Source organism: Anabrus simplex, chromosome 2 (genome assembly GCF_040414725.1).
Source record: "Anabrus simplex isolate iqAnaSimp1 chromosome 2, ASM4041472v1, whole genome shotgun sequence".
Taxonomy (NCBI): Eukaryota; Metazoa; Arthropoda; class Insecta; order Orthoptera; family Tettigoniidae; genus Anabrus; species Anabrus simplex.
The window spans coordinates 623710652-623738088 of NC_090266.1; the positions used below are offsets into that span (position 1 = coordinate 623710652).

General features: G+C 39.7%; 1 protein-coding gene across 1 annotated transcript in view; it reads left to right on the forward strand.

The window, feature by feature from the left end:
• Cadps (calcium-dependent secretion activator 1) overlaps positions 1–27437 on the forward strand; it is a 609066-nt gene that overhangs the window by 346521 nt on the left and 235108 nt on the right. Inside the window, exons 22-24 of the mRNA XM_068226018.1 lie at positions 7138–7262; positions 11891–11922; positions 20002–20114. Of these exons, the coding sequence (XP_068082119.1) occupies positions 7138–7262; positions 11891–11922; positions 20002–20114 (270 nt within the window). The remainder of the gene's footprint in view (positions 1–7137; positions 7263–11890; positions 11923–20001; positions 20115–27437) is intronic.

Below are 27437 nucleotides of genomic sequence, written 5' to 3' on the forward strand. Positions count from 1 at the left end.
GTATACAGTATATTATACAAGTAAAAGCAAAGCAAAGTCACCTCCGTACAGGCCATGAAGGCCCTTGGAGGAGTGGAAGGTAAAGCCTTCCACCATTGTTAACCTCGGCACGTGATGGGGTAGAGTGGTTAGCTCTACGCCCGGCCGCCTTTGCCCCCAGGAATTAATCAGGTACTCATTTTTGGTGTAGGCTGAGTGAACCTCAGAGCCATATGCACCTCCGGAAGTGGAAATCTCGTTTCTTAAATTTTACGACTTCCTGACGGGGATTCGAACCCACGTCCTTCCGGGCGAACCGAGCACGCCTTTACCGCCTCGGCCAGGCAGCCCCTATGTTATACAAGTACATTATATATATATATATATATATTAAATAAATACATAAATTAATTTAAGAACAAAAATCGGCTGTAATATCATTTGATGCACAAAGAAGACTGTATCTGTAAAAAAAAAGCTATATTAATATATACCAATAATTCGACCGGGTCAGGAATGGAATGAATGAAGCCCCATCTAGCGGCGAGGATAGGAATTGTGCCGGCTGCCGAAGCCTGTCCCATTCCTCTGCGGCAATGATTAATGACTGACAGATGAAATTAAATGATAGTGGAGAGTGTTGCTGGAATGAAAGATGAGAGGGAAAACAGGGGTTCCCGGAGAAAAACCTACCCCACCTCCGCTTTATCCTGCACATATCTAACATGGAGTGACCGGGATTTGAACCACGGAATCCAGCGGTGAGAGGCCGGCGCTCTGCCGCCTAAGCCACGGAGGCACTCTATATCAGTAATCCAATATGAAAAATAATCTTTCACTCATAGAAAACACTCATACGTCCTGGAAACCATCAGGGAGTTGTCATATAATAGTTATTGCCATGGAGAATTATACTTCCAAAATATGGAAATCTCATCCCAATCACTGACATAGAAGTATCCGCAAGTTTGCTCGATCCAAATGTGTGTATATAATGTATTAGTTTCACAGGGAATACGTCCGGCTCCATGGCTAAATGGTTAGCGTGCTGATCCTTGGTCACAGGGGTCTCTGGTTCGATTCCCGGCAGGGTCTGGAATTTTAACCATAATTGGTTAATTTCGCTGGCACTGGGGCTGAGTGTATGTGTCCCCCTGCGGGTGGGGGACGCACATGTAGAATACACCCGCGGTATCCCCTGCCTGTCGTAAGAGGCGACTACAAGGGGCGACCAAGGGATGATTGAATTAGAACCATGAAACTACTCTTGATTCGTACCATCATGCGGGGAACACCATGGGTTGCATGTACTTGCGAGTAGTATCACTAACTTGGTACGAAATAGGTTTGTGATTAGTTGCAGTAAAAAGCCTGGCCTGGTGGATTCCAGTACCCGTGCGTTGTACCCATGTGGGCAACACCGCGGGTCTGGGCGTAGCCTGTGAGTTGTACCACTATATGAGCGACACCGTGGGTCTGCGTTGCCTGTGATTAGTACCCACTATGTGAGGAAAACCACGGGGCCCTTGGGACCGGCACCGTGACTAGTACACCTAGGTGAGGAAACTCATCGGTTTGCGTTGGCTGTAAGTGGCGCCATTGTGTGCGAAACAACATAGGTCTGCGTTACCTGTACGAAGTACAATACTTGTGAGTAGTACCATCTTGTGTGGAACACCGTGAGTCTTCGCTACTTTTGATTAGTACCCCAACATGACAAATACCATGGTTCTACTTTACTCGCGACATGTACCATACTGTGGGGCCTTAGACGTGGATTTTGCACCCCGTTAGACATCAAGCATCATCGTGCTTTATAAGTGGTCCCTTGGTCAGTAATACTATTATTCACGATCTTTTTTTTGTGTCTGATCCACTGTTTTTGTTTGTTTGTTTGTTTTTGTTTTTTTGTAGGGTTCATGTCCATCCATTCATTCTTCATGACATTTTTATTTCATTTTGGTCAGTGGATGAATCTGAATTTTTTGTTATTTCATTTCGTACCATTAGGGGCCGATGACCTCGATGTTAGGCCCCTTTAAACAACAAGCATCATCATCATCATCATCATGAGTGTATGTGTCGTCTTCATCATCATTTCATCGTCATCACGACGCGCAGGTCGCCTATGAGTGTCAAATCAAAAGACCTGCATCTGGCGAGCCGAACTTGTCCTCGGACATTCCCGGCACTAAAAACCATACGCCATTTCATTTCATTACAGGAGTATACAGGATTAGTCAGAAAATTATACCATTCATCTAACCATTATCATGACCTTATAATAATTAAAGAAAAGGAAAACACATGAAAATTTATACTTCCGCCTTAGCCTGATGTTATTTCATGATCATAAGCTCTCGTTTTACCTGCACTGTGCTCTTTCATATATCTGTTACATATTTCTCACAGCTGCGGGAGGTAGAAGACCTGTTGAGGAACGATTCAGTGGCAGCGGGAATATGCTTGGACTGTGAAAAAGAACTCCCCGCTACCAGTTACCAATATTGGATAGGAGCATTACAAACGCCAGTTATGGCTGCACAATTTTGGGATCATGGACTTCAAAACCGATTAGTTTAGCATGGTCGAACATGGCGAGCATTACCGTGACAAGGGTCCAAATGAAGTTCTGAGGTGCTTGCTTCGGTGTGTGAACAACGAGGCTCTTCGTGTGTAACTCACAGTGAAAAAATACATACATGTTTGCATTTTGGTAAGCATCTTGTAACCACAAAATATAACAATACTCATCTTTACTATCCCCTGCCTGGACACAGTTACATGCCCAATGACAGGTCATTTGCCGAAATCGAAAGGGGGCGAAACTAACAGGCAGCCGATTTAGGCTATGAAGGCTGCTGAATCGTTGCGTTCTTTTCCTCTTTTCTCGAAAATACCTACTATTGCAGACTCAGCTTCTTAATTTTTTGCATTGTCTGCTCGTTCGGGTAATCGTAATATGGCAGTTATTTTTTTTTAAATCGCGGATTCAAAAAGGTTGCTACCTTTGAAACTTCATACTATCCTGGTGACAGCTCGCGAGCGTACACTCACACTGGTGACGTCACGCAAAATTAGTAAGGCTTACATTCGTTCTTTCGTTTGTTTCCTATTTTCTTACAATTTGATTTACGTCGCACCGACACAGATAGGTCTTATGGCGATGATGGGATAGGAAAGGCTTAGGAGTGGAAAGAAGTGGCCGTGGCCTTAATTATGGAATGGCCCCAGCATTCGCCTGGTGTGAAAACAGGAAACTACGAGAAACTGTTTTCAGGGCTGCTGACAGTGGATTTCGATCTTGTATAGCAGAATGTATCGCTAGTTCGTCTGGTCATACGAGATCTATTTGTCGCGTGCATTATTTGATACTTTTCGATACTGACTCGTTATGGAATTTATAGAGAGCAAATGTTTAATTATCAAGGTCCACAAACATCCATGTAGAGTGATCAGTTAAACACCTCACCCGTTGGAGAAGCTGAAGATCGAGGAAAGGAATGACAGATTAGGAGAAGGGGTAAACATAGTGCACACTGATACTGTTTGTCTGTTCAGTAACCTACTATTCGTCATATTTTGCACAAAACGTGACATGATGGTTGCTGTAACAGAAATGGTTTTCAACGCTCGATAGTGCGATCGCGCCCACCCCACACTCGCGTGGTAATTACGCATCTTAATAAGGAGTATTGCCGCCCCTCGCATGGATAACAGTTTTGCAACGCCTTCGTATGCTTCTGACAAGACGACAAACATTCACTTAATGCAGACACCCCCAGACGTCTCCAAGGGCTTGTTCTGTTCGGGATTGTACATTTCTCCCTCGGATGCTTTGATCAGTTGATCACAGACTTGTTCGATCGGATTTAATTCAACTTATGGATGGCTGCTCCAGTCGTTACACAGAAATCTCCGAACGATGTTGGAATTGTGTGTTCCAGCATTATCACGCATGAATGATGCGTTCTCACCAAGTTGCCTCGCATCACGAATCACATGTGGCACTAAGAGCTTGTCAATGTACCGTCGGTTAGTAAATGATCCATTGCGAATGATCAGGAGATCGGTTTTCGTGTCAAGACTTACGCCTGCCCACACCATACGAGATCCACCTTCATAAGCTACAGTAGACTGCACAGTTACTGGCTGAAATCAATCTCCACGCCTTCTCCAAACTTGCAGAGGACCATCTGAATGTTATAACGCGAAAAGGGATTCATCCAAGAAGAGCACAGGACGTCAGTGGAGATGATCTCCTGCCACGATGTCTGTCCAGTGCAAGTATTTGAGTGGGTCGTCGGGATCTTAAATTGGCCTCTCGAAGCCTGGTTCTCATTGTTTGATCACTAACTCATACTCCAGGACACTACTGTAGGTCCAACTGTAGTGCTCTTGCAATAACTTTGCGGTTTCGGAGAGCTTGTAGGTGCATAAAACGATCCGTCCATGTGGTTGTTTCCCTTTGATGGCCCGTGCTAGGGCGCTTGGCAACACTGCCAGTCTTCTGGAAACTTTTCCACAGATACCAAATCGTAATTTGAGCAACCTCCAGCATTCTGACAATGTATCTCTGCGAGTAGCCTTCTTGAAGCAGTGTAAAGGTATTACAAACATTATTTACATGTAAGAACATAATCTATAGAACATATCCAAGATAATTTAAGTTACTTTCTTCATGCAAATATTAAACGTAGGAACTAGATTATTATGTTATAATGTAAGTGATTGTTGTATAGTTGTCCCATTATTTAACAATAAGGTTTGAAAGTTTTCTTCTTGCTTAGTTGTTTCATTTTTGTATATTTTACATGTGAACTTCAGTATGTTGTAGAATTCAACACAAACATGGTTGGGCATAATAGCAGGCTCTATAACCTGAGCCACGCTATAAAAAACAAGACTATAATAAATAAATGTACGAGGGGCTTCATTTGACAACTGCCTCTCCCGTAGCCTACCTCGATCCACATGATCAGCCTTGATTTGTAAACACTACATTCTACACAGACCAACCATTTCACACACTTTGAATTGAAGATCCCATGCCTTTCAACTGACATTGACAACTCCCAAACATTCTGATGACAATGGGCCATCTGTTATATAAACAAAACATGTTATTCGTATAATAGTTCAATCCCAAACACACTATGCATTCGTAGAATGTAATTAGGAACAACCTAATTGCGTGACCTTTTTGAGCAGTGTATGTAGTTCCTCCTGATAGATGATCAAATATTACATTCTGAACTTACGTTGTTTTACTAATGTCGGCGAACTCCTCTCGAGGCCAAAGCCTGTTGACCGGCTTACAATAATTTCAGTATAGCGAGCCAGGGTCGTTACCTTATCTACTAGACAGCTCCTGAATGGTCCTAATGAGGCTAAGTGAACTTCGTTGTAGATGTTCGTAAACTAAACCAATCTCCATGGTAATGCTGGGGCTGTACCTTAATTAAGGCCACGGCCGCTTCCTTCCAACTCCTAGCCCTTTCCTATCCCATCGTCGCCATAAGACCTATCTGTGTCGGTGCGACGTAAAGCAAGTAGCAAGAAAAAACTCCATGGTGCAGCAGCTCTGATGAACTTAGGTCTAGCAAGCAACTGCTGCTCAACCCGAAGTCCTCCAGATTACTAGGCGACACGTGGTCAGCGCGATGTATCCTCTTTCTATCCTTCGTTGTTTCTTAGAGCGGGGTCACTATTTCACCGTCAGATAGTTTTTCATTTTCATTTCATTTCTCACGTAAGCTAAGTAGACCTCGAACCAACCCTCAGTTCCTGTTCAAAATGCCTGACTTGGCCAGGATTTGAGCCCGGTTTCCGGGTTAGAGGCAGGCTTTCTACCCCCAGACCGCGCGGCCGGCTTCTAGACACTCATATCAAGCTGCTGCTATTATTATTATTATTATTATTATTATTATTATTATTATTATTAAATGAAATGAAATGAAATGAAATGGCGTATGACTTTTAGTGCTGGGAGTGTCCGAGGACAAGTTTTCCCGTAGGCGACCTGCGCGTCGAGATGAGGATGAAATGATGATGAAGACGAAACATACACCCAGCCCCAGTGTCAGCGGAATTAATCAATTATGGTTAAATTTTCCGACCCTGCTGGGAATCGAACCCAGGACCCTTGTGACCAAAGGCCAGCACGCTAACCATTTAGCCATGGAACCGAACATTATTATTATTATTATTATTATTATTATTATTATTATTATTATTATTATTATTATTATTATTATTATTGAATTCCTAATATGTTTTCATGTAATAAGATATGAATTCCCGTTGCATTGCTAAAATTTCTATTCAGCTAATATGGGTAAATGCAATATAACATAACCTCTGCAAATGATGTTATGGCAGTAAATACATTGTAAAAATTACGTTGAAGTTTACCACATTAATATTCTTCCCATGTAAATGACAGTATATTGCGCGTTTCTCTTCTTTTTAAGATTCCCTTCCACTCCTACTCCAAGAACCACAACTGTTGTTTGATTTTCCTCCATGTTAAAAAACAAAAAAAGAATGCTATCAATCCTTGCAAAATCTATTCAAATCTTGTCTAACCTTCAGCAATGTTGGAAAATCTTTGACAAGATTTTACACCTTTTCCTGTGAAGTATTGAACTGAAAGACAAATTTTATGGTGTACAACAGGCATAAGACTGCTGTAGGTAATGAATTCCAGTTACCAATTACCCCACCTATAAACAAACATTTACCGTAGTTTGATTTCTGTCTTCCTTTAAAATTAAGTGAATGATCGTCCCTGCTTAGGTAACAGAGCTTTTCTAGTGGACTGCTCAACTCTCCCAAGCTGGATTATTCGTATAGGCATTGCACATGGCACATTACCGTACCCTTTTCTTTTAGACCCCAGCGTCTACCACCCAATTTTCTTTATCATACTACTCCTAGGAGAATATTTCTCATTTGAAATAACTTTAAATCGAAACTTTATTGCTAGGCTGAATATCATGAAATGATTGTAGGTTACTTCCCAATGCAAATTAATATAATTATAAACCTCAACATTCCTGAGCAATTCGTATCCCTTTAACTACCATGAATGATATTTTGGATTTTTCTTCAGGCATGCTGTTTTGTTCGTTTATCATGTGCTCTTTCATTATTCAGGTGCTGATGAAGGATATAGTAACACCAGTACCGCCTGAGGAAGTACGTGGGATGATTAAAAAGTGTCTGGAGACGGCAGCGCTGGTCAACTACACCAGGCTTTCAGCTGAAGCGAAGATAGAAGGCGAGTTATAAGAGTTACTTTTATGTCTTCTAAATCATTGTGTCATGACGTGTCACTTCAGAAATCAGAAATTACATCAGAAGCATTCTTCTTTTCTCATTCAATTCCCTGTGGGGAAAAGGCCATCCTGACCTCGTCCCTTAGTCTCCGGTATCATGCAGTGCCCATCCAGAGCGATCCCACAGCTCAGCCTGCCCACACCCTAGATGCCAATATCTGTAGTTTCCATCGACTTGTGGCAGTCCATGCTGGCCACATATCCAGCCCAGTTCCTGGCTTCTTTCTCAACACTTCGTATGTCAGTATTGTCTCTAATTTATTATGTGTTACGGGTACGTTCCCTTAAAGAAATCCCCTGCAAGTATCAGTGCCTTCCCATCCTTCGTTGACAAAGTCTGAGTTCATTTAGACGTTATTTAATCAGTGACCGTATCTGAGCACCAAAAACACTGACATCCATTACATTTACCTTGAAGTTTAGTGGAAAGGCCTTCTATGAGGTTAATAATGTTAAATGTAATGATTACACTTTGTCACAGAAGAATTTTCAATTGACAGAGAAGGCTCTGCTCTTAGTTCATCATAAAATTAAATACGCCATATCAGTAACTATTTCCGTGTTAGTGGTATATACGATTTTTTCATGAACAGAATCTGATGCTTCTAAATTTCCAACATTACTTTTGGTACTTGCAATGGGGTGTTGTTTGAGTCAAAGTACTTGGAATAGAGAGAAAATATTTTTTACACAATGTAATTTATGGTTTCAGAGTATTGCAATAGTCATATTTTAACGTGAGTCACACATAAACATACTGTATACTTTTCGTTAAGAATGTTTAGTTTTCCAGCATATAGCCTGCAAGTCTCTGTGAGCGCACCAAACTCCTTCATGGTCATTTACGGCTCTTCCCTTCTGGTACTATTTAAAACCCCTTGCACCAACAATTCCTGTTTAGTGCCTAGGACTTCTCCTTTACGAAGATGTTTTCCTAAATCCATCCAACTTTCTCCCACATAGTGAAGGATGGATTTTAATCCTGAACGATGCAGATAGAGATTAGAGACGGAACTAATTTACTTCTGTAGTTAGACTGACATCCAGTGGTATTAAAAAACAAGTCTTTAAATAATCTACCCGCTCCAAATCGGTGTTCTTTACTTAGTACTCTATTTCATTGTGGTATTTCCTCACCAATAACCTCTACATTCAAGTGCTCATAATTCCATCCATTTTCGGAGTTAATTGTTCGGTGTGATACAGGATCTCTCAGCACAAACAAATCAACAATATAAGCCACACCAAATATCGTATTACCTCATAACTGAATCTCACCATGCCACTTTATTTTGTATTAAATCATCCAGTGAAAAGAAAATAACAATAATCGAGAATATTACAACATAACGTTGCCATCTTGTCTTAGTTCTTTAATTATTTTGAAGTAAGACATACTTCTGCAATATTTGTTTTATTTTCAGTTTGATTCTTAACTGGTTGTCGACGTAGACATTTTGGTGGACCATCAGAACATTCAACACAAGTTTTCTTGTTATTTGATCATACACAGTCTCCATACTGGCAAAATGTTGATCCTTCTGTTTTCTACGTAGCTACTTTGACTTACTGTATCCTCAAAATTAAGTCCTTCGACCTGTTTTCAGTTAAAACCACCCAGACTGAATTCCTTAAGACCCATATCAGTCCTCTTTCTTATAGATCCTCAAATACACTGGCCGGAATGCTAACAAAGTAAATACAGTGTCGTAACACCACTGTTCTTCAAAATTGTAGGTATTATTTCAACAGTTGCTATGGCATTGTGGCATTATAATTAATCTGTATAATTCTTAGTACTTCCCCACATCCTCATTCTCCATGTGAGACACTGGAAATTTCCCCTAGCAATGAGCCGGTTTATAAGAACGAAAGTTAATTACCAGCCTGTTGAACATGTCTTCACTGCTGTGCCAAAACCGCGAATGTGTCAATGCTCTTCCTATCCATTATTTCCCTTAAGACTGGTCACGCTTCCCAGCAACATACGGATATGCAGGTCATCAGAACAATTTACGTTGAATACATTTTCCTATGTGTGAAGGATATGAACCTTATTGTACCGTAGTGTAGGAACGTATGTTTACCCACTCCTAGAGTATCATGTATTTAAGTTTCCTTTTCCTTTACACGTGTACATAGGAAAATGAACTCAACGAAAATTGTTCTGATGGACTGCATGTCAATATGTAGCTGGGAGGCGTAACCACTCTTAAGGGAAGTAATGGATAGGAGGAGCACTGACACATTCGCTGTTTTGGCACAGCAGCGATATATTATTAGTAAGTTACGAGCAACTGATAAAAGAAACACGGTATTAGCAGTGTTCATATTTTACAGTACAGCATTTGTGTTAAAGTAATATCGCACAGTCCCTCTCTCTTGACCTGTAGCCACGGCTCATTCTAGCTAGCCGTCTACTACACACCACATTCGAAGTAAGAATGTTATGAACTTCATTTAGTATCAAACTCCGGTTTTCCCTCACCAACTCACATTACAAATGAGTTTCCATTACAATTTCTTTCTACCTCCATACTCAAATTTGTACGTGTCATCGTTGAGGCTTTCTTACTGATTTTCGTATGCCTTGTTATTAATTCACAGTCGTTTCTCTCAATACACTATTATATTATTGAAAAATTATATTTTGTTGTTTCATTAGTGAAAGTTACCATTTCATTTGTCTCTATATAGTACATGGTTAAAGAATAGAAACGACATATTGATTGTCACTCGTGTTATTACGGAAATATCTAACTGTATATAAAGAGATTGATAATTTTATGAAAGAGGTTCTTGTGTTGGAGATATTATTTATTTATAGTCAGTAATTGAGTTTTACATATTTTCTCTGAAAGATCAGTATCGGTAAGGAATGTGATAAACCGGTAATGTAACACGATTCAGCCATCATAGGGAAACATATAAGCAAACGACTACAAATGCATAAAGTATGTTACTGGAATAAGGTATAGGAGTGCTACATATTTTGGAACTTTATTGCAATACCGTACTTTACACTGTTAGTATGCAATATAAGTTTTATTGCGCAATATATTTATTTTGATAACCAACTTTTTAAGAAATGCAATCAGATTTGATAGCTTTTAATTCCAAAGCTGAAATAACATGGGTATTACATTGTACTAATCTGAATGAAAAGTATGAATAACATGATTTTAAATCAAACACACTGACGAATAAATCATTCATCCAGCTAAATGTATGATTAATTTTGTTTATTTGATCTACTAAGTTTTAAACGCTCGCGTAAGTTTTATTCCCTAAGTTAAGTTCACGTCGAGTATAAACGTCAAATTGGTTGTATAGGTGGTACTCGTCCTAGAAATAACTATCAGTAATTGTGGGTATTTGCTAGTCTCTAGCATTTACCTAGTTTTCAATATGAAAGTTACAAGGGATTTTGTTCGCTGGGAAAAATTTGCTATTGAGTGTGATATTGAGAAGTACTTCAAGTTTTAACCCTAAATCAGTTTATTTGGATTTACTAATTTTCTCTCCTTCAGATTTCATATTTAGTATGAGAACCACTTAGCTGTTACTTCATGGACCTGATGTTAATGTAACGGACTACATTGAAGTTAAGCGTATGATCCGTTTTATAATACACTACAGTCTTGCACTGTGCAATAATATAAATATTGCTTTTATTCCTGTTATTTTTCAATCCATTTAAATAGTTGGTCCATGGAGGACGAAACAAGAACAGGTGAGTCGTGGATCTGACATGGTGAAATGCACAGTTAGCAGAATAAGACTTGATGCGAATAGTAGAACTCCGGTCCTGTATTTTATTCTATAAGAATGCAGAGTGGCACACCTAAAATATCTTCTGACAAATTGAATATGTGGTTTTCAACCAGGTAAGTGGCACATGAAAGACTGCTCAACGCCTGTCCTCTACTTTAATAAGTACCGAGTAAGCAATACCAAGAGGCTTGTTTCTTTAATGAATCTGTCTCATGCTGTACACAGTTTGCCGTAGGGAGTCACATTCACAGCGATGCAATGATTTTCGCTGTGACAAATGTGGTACGGGCAAAAAGGAATATTGAAACGTGCACATTATAAAACGTGGCGCTGTCAGGAGTTGTGTAGCCCGAACATCAGGAAGACAAGGACTACGTGTGGCTCTTACCTCGTTCTAATGTAACGGGAGTTGGGTGAACATACAAATAACCTCTGACGCATTACCCTCAGGTCGGATGTAACATCAACTTGCTGCAGATAAATAAGGTATGGTAGTACTTCGAAGATCATGGAAATTAACTGAAGAGTCTTGCGAAAGAGAATACACAGCTAACCTCCGGAGTAAGCCTATTGATGTAAAATTGGCTTCAAACAGTGATGGAGACAATCTACTATTTCGCGCTATCACATAGAAGGTTTTAGGAGATGGAAGTATAGGAAAGGGCTGTTAGTGGGAAGGTAGCGGCCATGGTCTTTATTAAGGTGTTGTAACGGTTTTAAATCATAGAATAATATAACTTGTGTGTGATATTTTATGTTTAACTCTGTGTTGCTAACTTGTCTTTTCTTTCTTGCACTGCTCATCAAGGCGGTGAAGGAACTGTCCAAGGTAATTGTATATGCTCTTTTGTGTCTTTAAAGTCATTACAGTCTGAGACGTATTTGTTACTTACGCGAGAGAATTAAATCCAACCATTTATTTTATTATTAATTTGTTGGAATAGTCGCAAAATCCGTGATCAATTATATTTCACTCTCTTATTCTTTAAGAAAGCACACAGTAACACAATTTTATAATTCAATGTGCATGTTATCTTCTTTTTGGCTGAATAGACTCATTGTCGCTTTGTAATCGGGCGGCAACAAGTTTTAGTGATTACAGTGCAGCTTGTACTAACATTTTCTTCAAATTATTTTGCAAATTACATTATTGGAAATTCTTATTTTTATTGCCAGTAATAACAAATATGCATTCTGCATTTAGCATCGTCACCCCCGAGGTTCATTATGATGTAGGATTTAAAAACCCATCATATTATACGTATATATCTATCCATATTCTACCTGTTGACCCCGTTACCTAAATGCAATTTTTAATTTTATATTATGTATGTATGTATGTATGTATGTATGTATGTATGTATGTATGTATGTATGTATGTATGTATGCGCATCACGAGAAAATGGCCGAACATAATTTAATTATTTTATTTTTTATTACTTGCTTTACGTCGCACCGACCTAGGTAGGTTTCATAGTGGCGATAGGATAGGAAAGGACTAGGAGTGTCCCTAACCGCACGGCCAACTCGCCCGGTATAATTTAATGAAAATCGGTATGTAAAGCCGGAAAAACGGCACTACACGTTAGGCTATAAATATTATTGTATTCACGCTGAGTGAAATGCCAGTTTAGGAGAAGGGCTAAATTTTAATTCTCAAATATCTACGTTATCTATCTACGGTCCTATCGATACTTACTACATAAGACATGTTATAGAGAATACAATTTCCGATCATTTATGCCTTATACAGTATGATAACAGATATTCATGAATTAAATTTGTGTTGCTTAGTCCGTATCTGCGCTGAGCCACTAGGAAACAGGTGAACAGAATTGAGTGAAAATCGATATGTAAAGTCGGGAAATAAGGCATTTAAGTTTAGGTTATAAATGATATTGTTCACCCTAGGTGAAATGGTAGTGTAGGGTCAGGCATGAAATTTAATTCTCAAATATCTGCCTATGTTATTAGTGGTCCCATCGATCACATCGATCATAACAGATGTTATATAGAACATAATTTCCGATCATTTAAGTCCTATACAATTTTACCGTACCGGTTATAACAGAGATATTCATGAATTTAGACTTTTGTTTCATAGTCCATATCCACGCTGAACAGGTGAACAAAATAGAACAGAAATCAGTACGTAAAGTCGGGGAATAAGAAACTACAGCGTAGGCTATAAATGTATTCATCCAGAGTGACATGGTAGTGTAGAGGAAGGTCTAAAATGTAATTCTCAAATATCTATGTTATTAGTGGTGCTATTAATAAATACTGCTTAACAAAAGTTAGAGTACCGAGCTCGATAGCTGCAGTCGCTTAAGTGTGACCAGTATCCAGTATTGCGCTGTATTGCTCACGGAAACAAACACATTATTTGAAATGTGGCTGTCCTATAGTAATTGACTGACGCGTTGCACCATCGCGCCGCACAGCACAGCACAGCGAGCATAGTAAGCCAGTTAGATTTTGACGCTACTTCGCTAAGTTCGTACACGATGGAAGTTAATACAGAGGAGATTATTTCTCTCGTCCACGCAAAAAAATGTGTGTTGGACAAGAGACACAGGAATAGTGTGAATAGGAGAGTGGTGGATGAGACTTGCGAGGAAATCGCCGAATCGATAGGATCCACATTTAAGTGCAAATGTATAGCATTCAGTATATTTATTTCCTAAAACAGCACTACATTTTCAAAGTACCGTTAATTTAAAAATCTTTTCAAGTACATTCCCATCGTTTCGTTACTGCCGTGCGCATTATTAATGAAAAGCACCTTTCATGACCTCATGTATCCGGGGGGACTGTTGAAGGAAACACGAAGTAGAGAAAAGAACAAGCCCAACTCAAGCCGAGGAAATTGCTTATATCTCCAGGCAAGCCTAAACACGATGTGATGGTGTTGCCAGCTGACCGACGTAAGCTGCCTAATGTTCACGCTGGGAAGTGAGCAAGTCCAGCTGTTCACAAGGTCAAGTCATGACGAGCTAAAATGTCTTGGGTCACATTTGTGTCGAATCCAGAACGCCTGTGGTTAGATGCTCGTTGAAAATAGATATCCTAAGTGAAGTCGAGATTAAAACCAAAAATAAATCGAATGCATTAAAAAGAAAATGGCACTGGGAAGAGTGAAGTATGGGAGCGATTTTATGTAGTTCTTTTATGAGAAGGGCTAGAAAACAGAATTTGTGCAATGTAAAATAGGACAGTGCTTCTTACGAACCTCAAATGCCAGCACATTAGCAAGGCATAATTGCACTCGATCTTCTTCGAGTCAGATGAGTGCTACATGCAGTCGAGTCATCCCTTGCTCTGTAAAACATTAAATAACAGAGGCTTGTGTTAAAATGTGTCCCTTAAGGCCTGCCCTTTCAATATTGTGTCAGATACAGGGCTTCAAATGGTAGAACAAGAAAGAATATAGGAAATGGTTTTTAGATGCTACCGCACCAGACGACTGTTTCCCGGCTAAGTCGTGAAGTGGCCGATGATATTCGTCGCTCTATAATATCGGCCGTTCGTGACGCAATGCAGCGTTATTCTTGTGCTACAACTACAGACATGTGGACGGATGATTACAAAAAAGAATCCCTTATGGTTCACTGCATTAATGAATGGGCAATTAAAAACAGAGTTATTTTAACCTGCCTCTTCCCCAATACTCCGAAATCTGGTGAAGACATCATGAAAGAATTTGCCACTCAGTGTGCTGCGATAGGAATTCAACTGTTAGATTTACAAAGGGTTGCGTTTGTAACAGATCGAGGTGCGAATATTAGGAAGGTCTTAACGGTTCACAAATCCGACTCGTTGGCTGAATGGTCAGCGTACTGGCCTTCGGTTCAGAGGGTCCCGGGTTCGATTTCCGGCCGGGTCGGGGATTTTAACCTTCATTGGTTAATTCCAATGGCCCGAGGGCTGGGTGTTTGTACTGTCCCCAACATCCCTGCAACTCACACACCACACATAACACTATCCTCCACCACAATAACACGCAGTTACCTACACATGGCAGATGCCGCCCACCCTCATCGGAGGGTCTGCCTTACAAGGGCTGCACTCGGCTAGAAATAGCCACACGAAATTATAATTAGTATAACTGTTCACGAAGAATTTACGCGAATACCTTGTGTAGGGCATTATTTAAATACAGTTTTTCGGCACACATTCCAAGATGATTTTCTTAATTCTCAGGCACAGGACGTAGAATAAATAATTAAGAAAACACAGAAGGCTGTGGCCTATTTCTAACGTCCACGTTTAGTTAGTTGTGTCGAACATACTCTGTATCAAAGCGTAGAAACAAAATGTAATACTAAGCTGATCATTCTAAAATCTGTACAAAACCAGTACGGTGAAATGATTGAGGGCCTATCGGTTACAAGTGCAGGCAAAACATAGATAGAAGAAAAGTGAGAAATAAACTGGAAGCAATCAATAAAGAACTCATGAGTGACTTGATTTACTTCCTAGAACCATTCAAAGAAGCTACGGATGATTTAGAAGGAGACAGTAGTCCAACCATACAAAACGTCCTCCTTTCATTCCAACGGGAAAGGCACCTGGACGCGGTTGAGGACCTAGAACGCTATCCTGGGATTGCGGCGGTGGTCGATCTTGATTATTACAACTACTTTACTTACAAAAATTACGAATATCTCTTTCATTTAACTCAGAAGGGAAAGGTGCAAACTGTTAGTGAACGTAGCACGCTAGTGATCGGCCGGTACCCTATACGCGTTTCTTTATTTATTTTGCTAATGGCTTTACGACGCGCCGACACAGATAGGTCTTATGGCGACGATGGGATAGGCCTAGGAGTTGGAAGGAAGAGGCCGTGGCCTTAATTAAGGTACAGCCCGAGCATGTGCCTGTTGTAAAAATGGGAAACCACGGAAAACCATCTTCAGGGCTGCCGACAATGGGATTCGAACCCACTATCTCCCGAATGCAAGCTACAGCCGCGCGCCTCTAACCGCATGGCCAACTCGCCCGGTCCCTATAGTCGTAACATTGAAAGATGCCGTTCTGACAGTTCTTAGAGGGAGGTCCGTTTACTGCCTAACTGGGTGGGAAGAAGGTGGTATGGGGTATGGTTGCCGTGGAAATAAGCCTGCTGGCCCGCTCATGTTGCTTGGAGTAGCCAAAACTCTCACTTTTGAGTAACGTACAACAGAACACAGCGGTCTGAACGAACAGATGAGCCGCAGGCGAAGGAAAGGAGAAAGGAATGCAGGAATGTGGCAACAGCGTGCAATGCTCCTCCCTCCATTCCTACCTGTCAATACGCTTCTTTTAATATTACAGTTATAGCGAGCCCAGCCTGTAGAAGAAACCAAGCCCTGTTAGCCGAGCTGCCTTGATGTGGCCCTCGTGACGTATCAAGCCCAGCCTAGCCCTGCAGTGATGTCGCACGATGCAAGCCTAGCTTAGCTGACAGACACACGTACGAATCCAGCCGAGCCTGAAACCGCTCATTGCTCAGCTCTTGTCAGCACCTGCGGTTATGCGGTGCGTTTGGGTCGTGTCTCGCCTGCTGACCTACTGTATACTGGGTTTTGCGATCTTGCGTATTTCACAATTCTACTCACGGAATATTAGCCTTAAGTGATTTATTGCACGTAGCAAATCACCTAGTATATGTTTCAATTTTGATACTCTAAGGCGAAAGAAAGCAGCGTATTTAGATTACATTTCTTTAAAGTTAATTGAACGGCGGAGAAGAGTACAGTTGATTCTATGGAGATATCAGTTATTCCCCTCTGTTGTAATTAATAACATACTTAACACTTCACTGATTGTTGTAACTTGAGTGTCCACTGCCAGGTAGTGTACATTTACACTGCCTTGTGCAACGGAGCCTAGCCGCAGCAACAGCAGTAAATATGACAAGGTAGGCCTACTGTCAAAGCGATCAGGGGTGGAGGTGTTGTGTGTGTGTGTGTGTGTGTGTGTGTGTGTGTGTGTGTGTGTGTGTGTGTGTAGTAATTCTTTTTTGGGGGGCGGGAGGGTTATGATGTACATACGGGGAAATGGTGTCGTGGATTTCTAGAAGTCAATGATCGGAGTGGTCGTCCACCAACATCAGACATGCTCATCGATACCATTGATGAAATAGTGGAGGAAACAGACTGGTATATTCCTGCCCATGGAAGTTGGATAACTACAGAAATCTCCTCCATCGACAGCGGTTTCACTGTTGACCTGCTGTGCAGTAGGTTCCGTTGTTATAGGATAGTGTAGCAAGTGGGCACAGTTGTTGCGAGATATATACCTTTGTTGAGGAGTTATAATATAAGGGTATAAAAGCTGATATTATTATTATTATTATTATTATTATTATTATTATTATTATTATTAGTCTTTTATTTATTTATTTATTTATTTATTTATTTATTTATTTATTTATTTATTTATTTATTTATTTATTTATTTATTTATTTATTTTCCACAAACTGCAGATACAATTCAGCGATGATGAATGGAAAAAGGGCATATCCACACATAACACGAATATGCCTCTATCCTCGCTTAAAATTACAGTATGAAATAATTACAGTTATAGACATAATACTGTATAGGCTTTTGGGCTTATGCCGTGTCAAGAAAATAAGGTGAAATTCTTTACGTTTCGCAGAGAACGAAGAGATGTTTTATCCCAGGCTTGTGTCAATGTCATACACCTGTCAATGCCATATGTTACGTACATATGTTATGTGACACTCTTAGATTGACTCTCATGGTTCGGTCAGCTTCCGCTTCGAACGCTAGCGCTGTGCCACGTCCGGGGAGCCATCTGGTGACGAATGAACGTACCATTTACACTTCTATTATAACGTCTAAATTTCATTGTTCAAGAAGCCTTCCTTGTGGACAGTCGAGATTTTCTTCTGATGACGCAGAGCACAGTTCTCTGTGAAATGTAAAGAATTTCACCTTATTTTCTTAACACGGCACAAGCCCAACAGCCTATACAGTATCTTGTCTATAAGTACGGGCCGTGAAGGCATCAATGGCAACAATTACAATTATAGGCTACAGAATGAACTTATATACACAATTACCGTATTTACATAGAGGTATAATTTGCATAATACTCACAGGACCTGTTCAACATTCAAGTCATTTTACTCACACTAACACATACAGTCTCACTCACTCCGGATCACATAACTTTAATCCGTCCTCCCACGCATACTGAGCATACACACAGTAGAAAATTATGTTATGCACAGAAGGTTTCGATATATATATATAGGTCTACAATTACATTATTTTTACCACTTTACAAAAAATTTCCATTCGTAGGTCTTTCACCTGTGGTGAAAGTTCATTTCATGGCCGAACAGAACGAATAAATAAGCCAAGTGAAAGGGAAAGGAGACAGTTCGACCTCTTTGAGCGGAACGGTGGTTCAACTGTAAGCGGTTGAAGGTTTTTTTTTTTTTTTTTTGCTTTACGTCGCACCGACACAGATAGGTCTTATGGCGACGATGGGACAGGGAAGGGCTAGGAGTGGGAAGGAAGCGGACGTGGCCTTAATTAAGGTACAGCCTGGCGTGAAAATGGGAAACCACGGAAAACCATTTTCAGGGCTGCTGACAGTGGGGTTCGAACCTACTATCTCCCGAATACTGGATACTGGCCGCACTTAAGCGACTGCAGCTATCGAGCTCGGTGGTTTAAGGGTTTGATATGAAGGTTACCTGGGAGGGATTTTCTCAGAAAGGCAATATCTATCTGTTTACAGAGAGCTGTTATGAGGGGCAGTGACCTGGCTGTATTCAAATGAACGTGCTGAGCAATTAGTCGTTCTGGTCGGCGTTGAACTCCCTCTAGTTTCGTCATGTTCTCTACAGTAGAGGGGAAGCCCGTACAGCAGTATTGACCGTGGTCAATGGCCAATGCTGAAGTATTGTTAGACCATGATAAATGAAACGTAAATCAGTTTGTTTCGTTTCCATAAGTCACCTACAGGCTAGTTATTACATGATTTCTAACCACAGCTTCCTTGTGTTATTCAGGAGCTTCGCTCTATATTCTCACCATACAGCCCTGATCCCGGCTATTGAAGTATTAATTTGTTAACGAAATATCCATTGGGTGACTTCAGTATCGGTATAGCTTGAACAAGGCTTACCAGCCTGAGTTTCATTGCTTTACATGCTATTCTTAGAGGTAACACTTACATCAACGAACTCTATTATTATTATTATTATTATTATTATTATTATTATTATTATTATTTTATTCAGGCCTTCTTGGTGAGGAGAAAACCGCAGCTAACTCTATAACAGTCTGTGCAGTATAATAAGAATAAACACCCTAACGCAGCATTTGCCAGGAGTATACTTCTCACAGAGGAATGTTTTCACTGCCATACATTTCCAAAATCAAACTCATCAGGGACCTGGCGTGGGCTACCAATAACTGTCTGCCACGGTTACGTAATATAATATACTCAATCATTCACAGTAGGAATTCTAACGTGAAGGAACTGGGAAGAACCTGAGTTACCATAACTTCAGGGATCTTGATCAGCGTTAATGATTTTAAGAAAGGCCGGAGTGGTAAATTTCTTTGCTGGTAAAGGGTTCTTGAAAATGTCTATACATCTATTGGCACGCGTCTGTCGCATTTAAACACCATTAAATGCCAACTGACTGCACCTAGATTCGATCCTGCAATCTTACGCTATCTCCCAGGTTATCCTCATTCATTTCTGGTAAATGCTCGGATAGTGCCGTACTTTAATTCATGGGTCACATCGTCAGGTCATATTCACAAAAATACAGGTTACCAGACACACACACGCACACACAGAAGATGATGAAGACCACAATGTGCCGAGTCCCCAACTGCAATATAACGTAATACAATCTGTTTTTCTTTTGGCAGATGACCTGAGCGGAGAGGTGATGGTTGCCCCCAGTAAGAAGCTTGAAGACCTCATTCACCTAGCAGAACTTTGTGTGGATTTGCTTCAGCAAAATGAGGAGCATTATGCAGAGGTAAGGTCATCAACGGTGAACTTCCATTTCCCCATTATTCTGAGCCATATTGCCCATAAAATGTGCACAAACGAAGTGACGAACATGATGTTCCTGTATTTGTACTTTTATGGTCTCTTAATTTTCGTCCAGTAAGATATCTTCTGACACTGTTCCATGAGGCGTTTTGCCCATTTCCTTCGTCCACATATGTGGACCAAGAATCATCATAGTATCCATTCAGTGAGAGTCTGGAGCTCCTGAATCTAGGAAATTATGCAGCGTGGAGTCACATCATAGTGGTTTAAGAAAATAAAAATAATTTCGATTTTCCAGGGGGCCGATGACCTTACATGTTAGGCCCCTTTAAACAACAAGCATCATCATCATTCGATTTTTCAGGCAAGAAACGTCTACCCATAGTAACAATGACTAATTGATCCGTCTTTGGGCTCTACTGGAGAAGAAAAGTGACCTTCCAATGCCAGTTGAAGTTTGGTGAGCTGGAATATCTTAGTTCAACCGACAGCACTTAAAATTTGATGATCTCTCGATATGCCAATTAAGTGAGGCTGGGCCTTCATTCTCTCCTGTAGAATACAATCTACTCTCACAATATTTATACTGGAGGAGAAATGTGTGTACCTACAGTATCTCAAAGATTGTTCCTCGATTTGTCTGTATGTGCACAGAACAAGAATTTCACCTACTGAAAATTATGTCTTGATTTTATAAATCGTCATAGTTATAGTCTCGTATCGGTCATTAAAGCAACCTTCATACTCTGCAAAGGTTTAGTGAATTGTGGAGCTTATTCTGATACCGTTACTAGTAGTAACGAAAAGTCAGAAACGCTAACATTCTTTATCATTTTTTTCCACTGATGATACTTTAAACTGTTCGGCTATTTATGTGGGGAGATATGTGAAAAGTATTGGAAGAAATGATGCTTCGAGGGAATTACTACTGTAGCCGGATAACATGCTATAAAGTCATGCAGCAGTATTTCTTCATCTTTCAACATGTGCACAGTTCCTGGAGGGTCAAAGAAATGCATCAACTGAAACTTCCATCCGGAAATAATAATAGTCAACACTCTGGGCATGTTGTTTTGAGCATTGTGAAAGCTCCTAGACAGATTATATTATTCTTAGGACATTAACGGGACGTTTGTTCATAGTTTTGGTGCTGTTTGGTATATGTTTAACTCTTGACCATACATTTTAGTCTTCGTCTTTGGCCCCTGTGACCAGTAATGTCCGGCAGGATTATAAGTGTACGCATTTGGCCAACTTATTCTGTAGAGTATAAGAACATTTAAAATATTTCACAGATTCATAGTAAGAATTAGTACTCCTTTGCTGATTAATAGTTAAAGCTCACTGCTTATTGTTGTACGATGAGATACAGAATTAAATAATTAAATTCCAGAGGAATTTTCCAGTCACGAGTATTACTCGCGCAATATCCTCGCCAACAAACAGCACACCAAACGATTAAGGTCAACGTCACCTACCTATTTTCTAAGAATGCGTTGTTGTCTCATTTCCTTACACGCTCGTGTGATCGTACTGTTGTTAAATGGGCACGATGGACTACAAGCAACAGTTGTTCCAAACACTGCTATTAGCTCCTCAATGACCCTGAAATACTGCAACGTTCACTCCGCGTAGAATAGACATGCTGCATCGCTGATATTGGGGAATGAGCCATATGAACGCAGATTATTGTTACGCTGAGGAAAAACAGGTTCCACTTCTTCGCTAACATTGACACTTCCTGTTACCAAAAGGCTACCGGTCGTTACCGAGGATAGCGCACCTGTAATATTTGGACATGTTGCTTATTTTACGGTGATGTTCAGAAACCAACACGGAAATCAACATTTATTTAGAGAAAGACTTTCTTCCTGGAGCATACCTAATCCTCTCTGTTGGAATTGAAGGGTGAAATGTTCATATCAGCAGTGTGGCTCCACGGGACCCTGATATGTTTCGTGCCCTGTGGAAGATATCAGCTAGAGTACTGTACACGTAGTATTGTACGTGATGTCGGTTTGTTGAACCACGACTGTCTCTAGTCATCGCCGGGTTGTGCTAACTGTGGCAACGCCGCAGCTCGTCCACTTAGCTGACCAGATTGCCGTACGCAAGACACTCTCCCCGCTTGTATATTTGTACCGATATCTCTTGCTATTACGGTGTCTGTGGTGATGTAAACATTGTATAATCATGCCAGATAGATGAACAGTGCCGGGTTGCGTAAGCAAATACGATACTTCAGTAAAATTAGGATATGTAAGTTTTTCGATTGCCCCTTGTGATAGTTATGTTTTACCGTATGATCACAATAACAGAAGTCCTGTTGTATTCCAAATTGATACATCTTCACAAAACTTGAAATTGTTGTTCGAAGACACTGAGAGTTGTACTAACGGCAACCTAAAACTTTACGCATTTTACGTAATCAGTTTGATCCCACATTTTTGAAAATATCGCAGTGTGGTTTTTCTACAATATAAGTTCGTATTTAATTTGTATGCAGAGTGCAAAGAACCATGACGTCATTAGACTAAATAATATTTTATCATTTTCGCGCGCTCGATATTTGAGAAAATTATCCACTTCTTTTGAAGCATCTCCTTCTCCAGAAGATGGGAATACACATTTCTTTAACCACGTTGTTCTACTTCCCGAGAATGTAAAATTCGTGAACCATCTCGAGTTGATGAAATTCATGTAAATGGAACTGTAGACTATAAAAATGGACGATTGTTCGGAGGCGCCGAGAGTAAAATATCATTTTTAGTTCCTTCTGTCTTTGGTCATTTCAAAGAGGCAGTAAGACTTATTACGGTTAAATAATTTTCAGGGTCACATATAGCAAATAAGTGTAGATATGTTATAAAAAATACATTCATGTGGATTGAAAATAGTGTGTGTCATAACTGATGATAATAGGATGAATCGTGTAATGTTTTATGAACTTACTAAAGATTCAGGAAGTATATACTCCTTTTAAATAGAAAATTATTCCAAAAAACGTTTGTTCTCTATGAAAGTGTGCACGTAATTAAAAGTATTTTCTAGGAAATTATTCTGAGACTGGTGTATAAAAAGGAAAATTTAGATGTGTTACCTTTATGGGCCCATCAAGCAAATTAATACGGTATATTATAAATAAGGAAGTATTTAATGACATTATATGCATTTGCTTAGTTGATTGACTTCTTAAATATTAAGTTAAAGCTTACAATACAATACTGATGGATGTAGGTCGACAATCATTCATAATGTGTTTGAAATACTCATTCATTTTATCTCCAGCTGTCTATTGAAAGGACGGTGACAACCTCCCTCTGCGACGTTGTTACATAGTGTGGGCCAGACCATGACTAGAGACAGCAGCGATTGAACGCGTTCATCGTCTGTTGCAGAGTGATCGCCCACGCAGAGTAAACGTTTGGAGTTGGCTATTTGAACAGAGTACTCGTAATCCGAAAATCCTCTCAAAGGTTTTGATCTCCAATGAATCACGTTTGGCACATACCGGAACGTTGAATTTTCACAACACTCGGATGTTGACTATTGAAAATCCACACTTAAGAGTAGCAAGTTCATCTGCAGCGTCGTCATTCTGTCAAAGTTCGGAATTGAAATGTTGGCGATCACTTAGTGCACCTTGTTTTCTACCTGAATGATTAAATGGTACACAATATCGTAAGTTCTAGAAAAACTTCATGCAGGAATTACTTGGAGATGTGCCATTTTGAACACAGCAGAACATGTGAGTTCTACATGACGGTGCACCACCTCAGGATAGCAATGTCCATATGGTAGTATGAGGGACAAATGTTTCCTGATCACTGGATTGGTCGGTAAGAATTTATCAGTTGGCCTGTCAGATCTTATGACCTAATCCCAGAGGATGTTTGTTAATGCGGTACCATGAAACGGAAAGTAGATCACACAGAGGCCCCTAATGTGGACAATCTTCTGCAGTTTCCCATGGAAGCAGCAGACGAAGCACAAAACAGTGCGGATGTTATGGAATAGGTCCGTCAAATTCGTTGTAGGAGATGTCATACTAGCCAGAGGAGTACATTTTTGAACACTTGCTTCGAGCGTCTGTTCTCAGAGGATCGTTTTTCCATCGTCTCTAACTTCGTGCCTGCCACTGCAATGGACATTAACCTTACTCGAGGAAGACGAAGCTGGCTAGGAGAGATGAAACTGAAAATAAGGTAGATAACGTCACCATTCCCACGAAGAATCAGAAGTTGATTGGCGAAAGATCGCCTCTTCACTGAACTAGGATTACGTGATCTAATCAGAGCATGTGTTCGTGTTATGTGTCCTGAAAATGGTTTCCCGTGGTTTCCCATTTTCACAACAGGCAAATGCTGGGGCTGTACCTTAATTAAGGCCACGGCCGCTTCCTTCCCACTCCTAGGCCTTTCCTGTCCCATCGTCGCTATAAGACCTATCTGTGTCGGTGCGACGTAAAGCAACTAGCGTTTTATGTGCCGTCCTCATAATATAAGTAATTGGCCATGCTTGACTGCTTTCTCTTGCACATAAATTTAGACATTGTCATTGTCATAAATACATTGTCAAGGACCACACTGCCTGATTGTGACTTCCATTCTTGTTTTGCCAGTTTTGTGCTCATTATTCCATTATAATGGGTTTAAAGCAATTGTTGAGGAATGTGAAAACAGGTTTGTACCTTTAAAGGTGGTAAGGAATGGTAAAGATCCACCTTATTATAATAGAGAAATAAAGAGGCTAAGAAGGAGGTGCAGACTGGAAAGAAATAGTTAGAAATGGCTGTGGAAGTAAGGAGAAATTGAAGGAACTTACTAGGAAATTTAATCTAGCATAGAAGGCAGCTAAGGATAATATGATGACAAACATAATTGGCAGTCATACAAATTTTAGTGATAAATGGAAGGGTATGTATAGGTATTTTAAGGCAGAAAGAGGTTCCAAGGACATTCCAGGAATAATTAATAAACAAGGGGAATGTGTATGTGAGGATCTTCAAAAGGCAGAAGTATTCAGTCAGCAGTATGTAAAGACTGCAGGTTACAAGATTATGTCCAGATAGAGGAGGAGACTTATGTTAAAGTAGTATTTAAATTTACCTATGATAACAATGACATTTACAATAAGACACAAAAGTTGAAAACTAGAAAAGCGGCTGGAATTCATAAGATTTCTGGGTATATAGACTACTAAAGGCAATGGGTTGAGTTATAGTACCATATCTGAAGCACTTATTTGATTATTGTTTGGTTGAGGGAGCTATACCAAATTAATGGAGAGTTGCTATAGTAGCCCCTGTGTATAAAGGGAAGGGCGATAGACATAAAGCTGAAAATTACAGGCCAGTAAGTTGCATGTAAGCTTTGGGAAGACATTCTTTCTGATTATATTAGACATGTTTGCGAAATTAATAACTGGTTCGATAGAAGGCAGTTCAATTTTAGGAAAGGTTATTCCGCTGAAGCTCAACTTGTATGAGTCCGGCAAGATATAGCACATATCTTGGATTCAGGAGGTCAAATGGACTGTATCACGATTGACCCGTCTAAAGCATTTGACAGGGTGGATCATGGGAGACTACTGGCAAAAATGAGTGCAATTGGACTAGACAAAAGAGTGACTGAATGGGTTACTATGTATCTAGAAAACAGATCTCAGAGAATTAGAGTAGGCGAGGCTTTATCTGACCCTGTAATAATTAAGAGGGTAATTCCTCAAGTTATTGGACCGTTATGTTTCCTTATATATAAATGATATGAGTAAACAAGTGGAATCAGAGGTAAGGCTTTTTGCGGATGATATTATTCTGTATAGTGTTCTAAATAAGTTACAAGATTGCGAGCAACTGCAACGTGACCTCGATAATGTTGTGAGATGGACAACAGGCAATGGTATGTTGATAAATGGGGTTAAAAGTCAGGTTGTGAGTTTCACAAATAGGAAAAGTCCTCTCAGTTTTAATTACTGCGTTGATGGGGTGAAAGTTCCTTTTGGGGATCATTGTAAGTATCTAGGTATTAATATAAGAAAACATCTTCATTGGGGTAAACACATAAATGGGATTGTAAATAAAGGGTACAGATCTCTACACATGGTTATGAGGGTGTTTAGGGGTTGTAGTAAGAATGTAAAGGAGAGGGCATGTAAGGCTCTGGTAAGACCCCAACTAGAGTATGGTTCCAGTGTATGGGACCCTCACCAGAATTACCTGATTCAAGAACGGGAAAAAAATCCAAAGAAAAGCAGCTCGATTTGTTCTGGGTGATTTCAGACAAAAGAGTAGCGTTACAAAAATGTTGCAAAGTTTGAGCTGGGAAGAATTGGGAAAAAGAAGACGAGCTGCTCGACTAAGTGGTATGTTCCGAGCTGTCAGTGGAGAGATGGCGTGGGAGGACATCAGTAGACGAGTAAGTTTGAGTGGCGTCTTTAGAAGTAGGAAATATCACAATATGAAGATAAAGTTGGAATTCAAGAGGACAAATTGGGGCAAATATTCGTTTATAGGAAGGGGAGTTAGGGATTGGAATAACTTACCAAGGGAAATGTTCAATAAATTTCCAATTTCTTTGAAATCATTTAAGAAAAGGCTAGGAAAACAACAGATAGGAAATCTGCCACTGGGCGATTGCCCTAAACGCAGATCAGGATGGATTGATTGATTGATTGATTGATTGATTGATTGATTGATTGATTGATTGATTGATTGATTGATTGATTGATTGATTGATTGATTGATTGATTGATTGATTGATTGATTGATTGATTGATTGATTGATTGATTGATTGATTGATTGATTGATTGATTGATTGATTGATTGATTGATTGATTGATTGATTGATTGATTGATTGATTGATTGATTGATTGATTGATTGATTGATTGATTGATTGATTGATTGATTGATTGATTGATTGATTGATTGATTGATTGATTGATTGATTGATTGATTGATTGATTGATTGATTGATTGATTGATTGATTGATTGATTGATTGATTGATTGATTGATTGATTGATTGATTGATTGATTGATTGATTGATTGATTGATTGATTGATTGATTGATTGATTGATTGATTGATTGATTGATTGATTGATTGATTGATTGATTGATTGATTGATTGATTGATTGATTGATTGATTGATTGATTGATTGATTGATTGATTGATTGATTGATTGATTGATTGATTGATTGATTGATTGATTGATTGATTGATTGATTGATTGATTGATTGATTGATTGATTGATTGATTGATTGATTGATTGATTGATTGATTGATTGATTGATTGATTGATT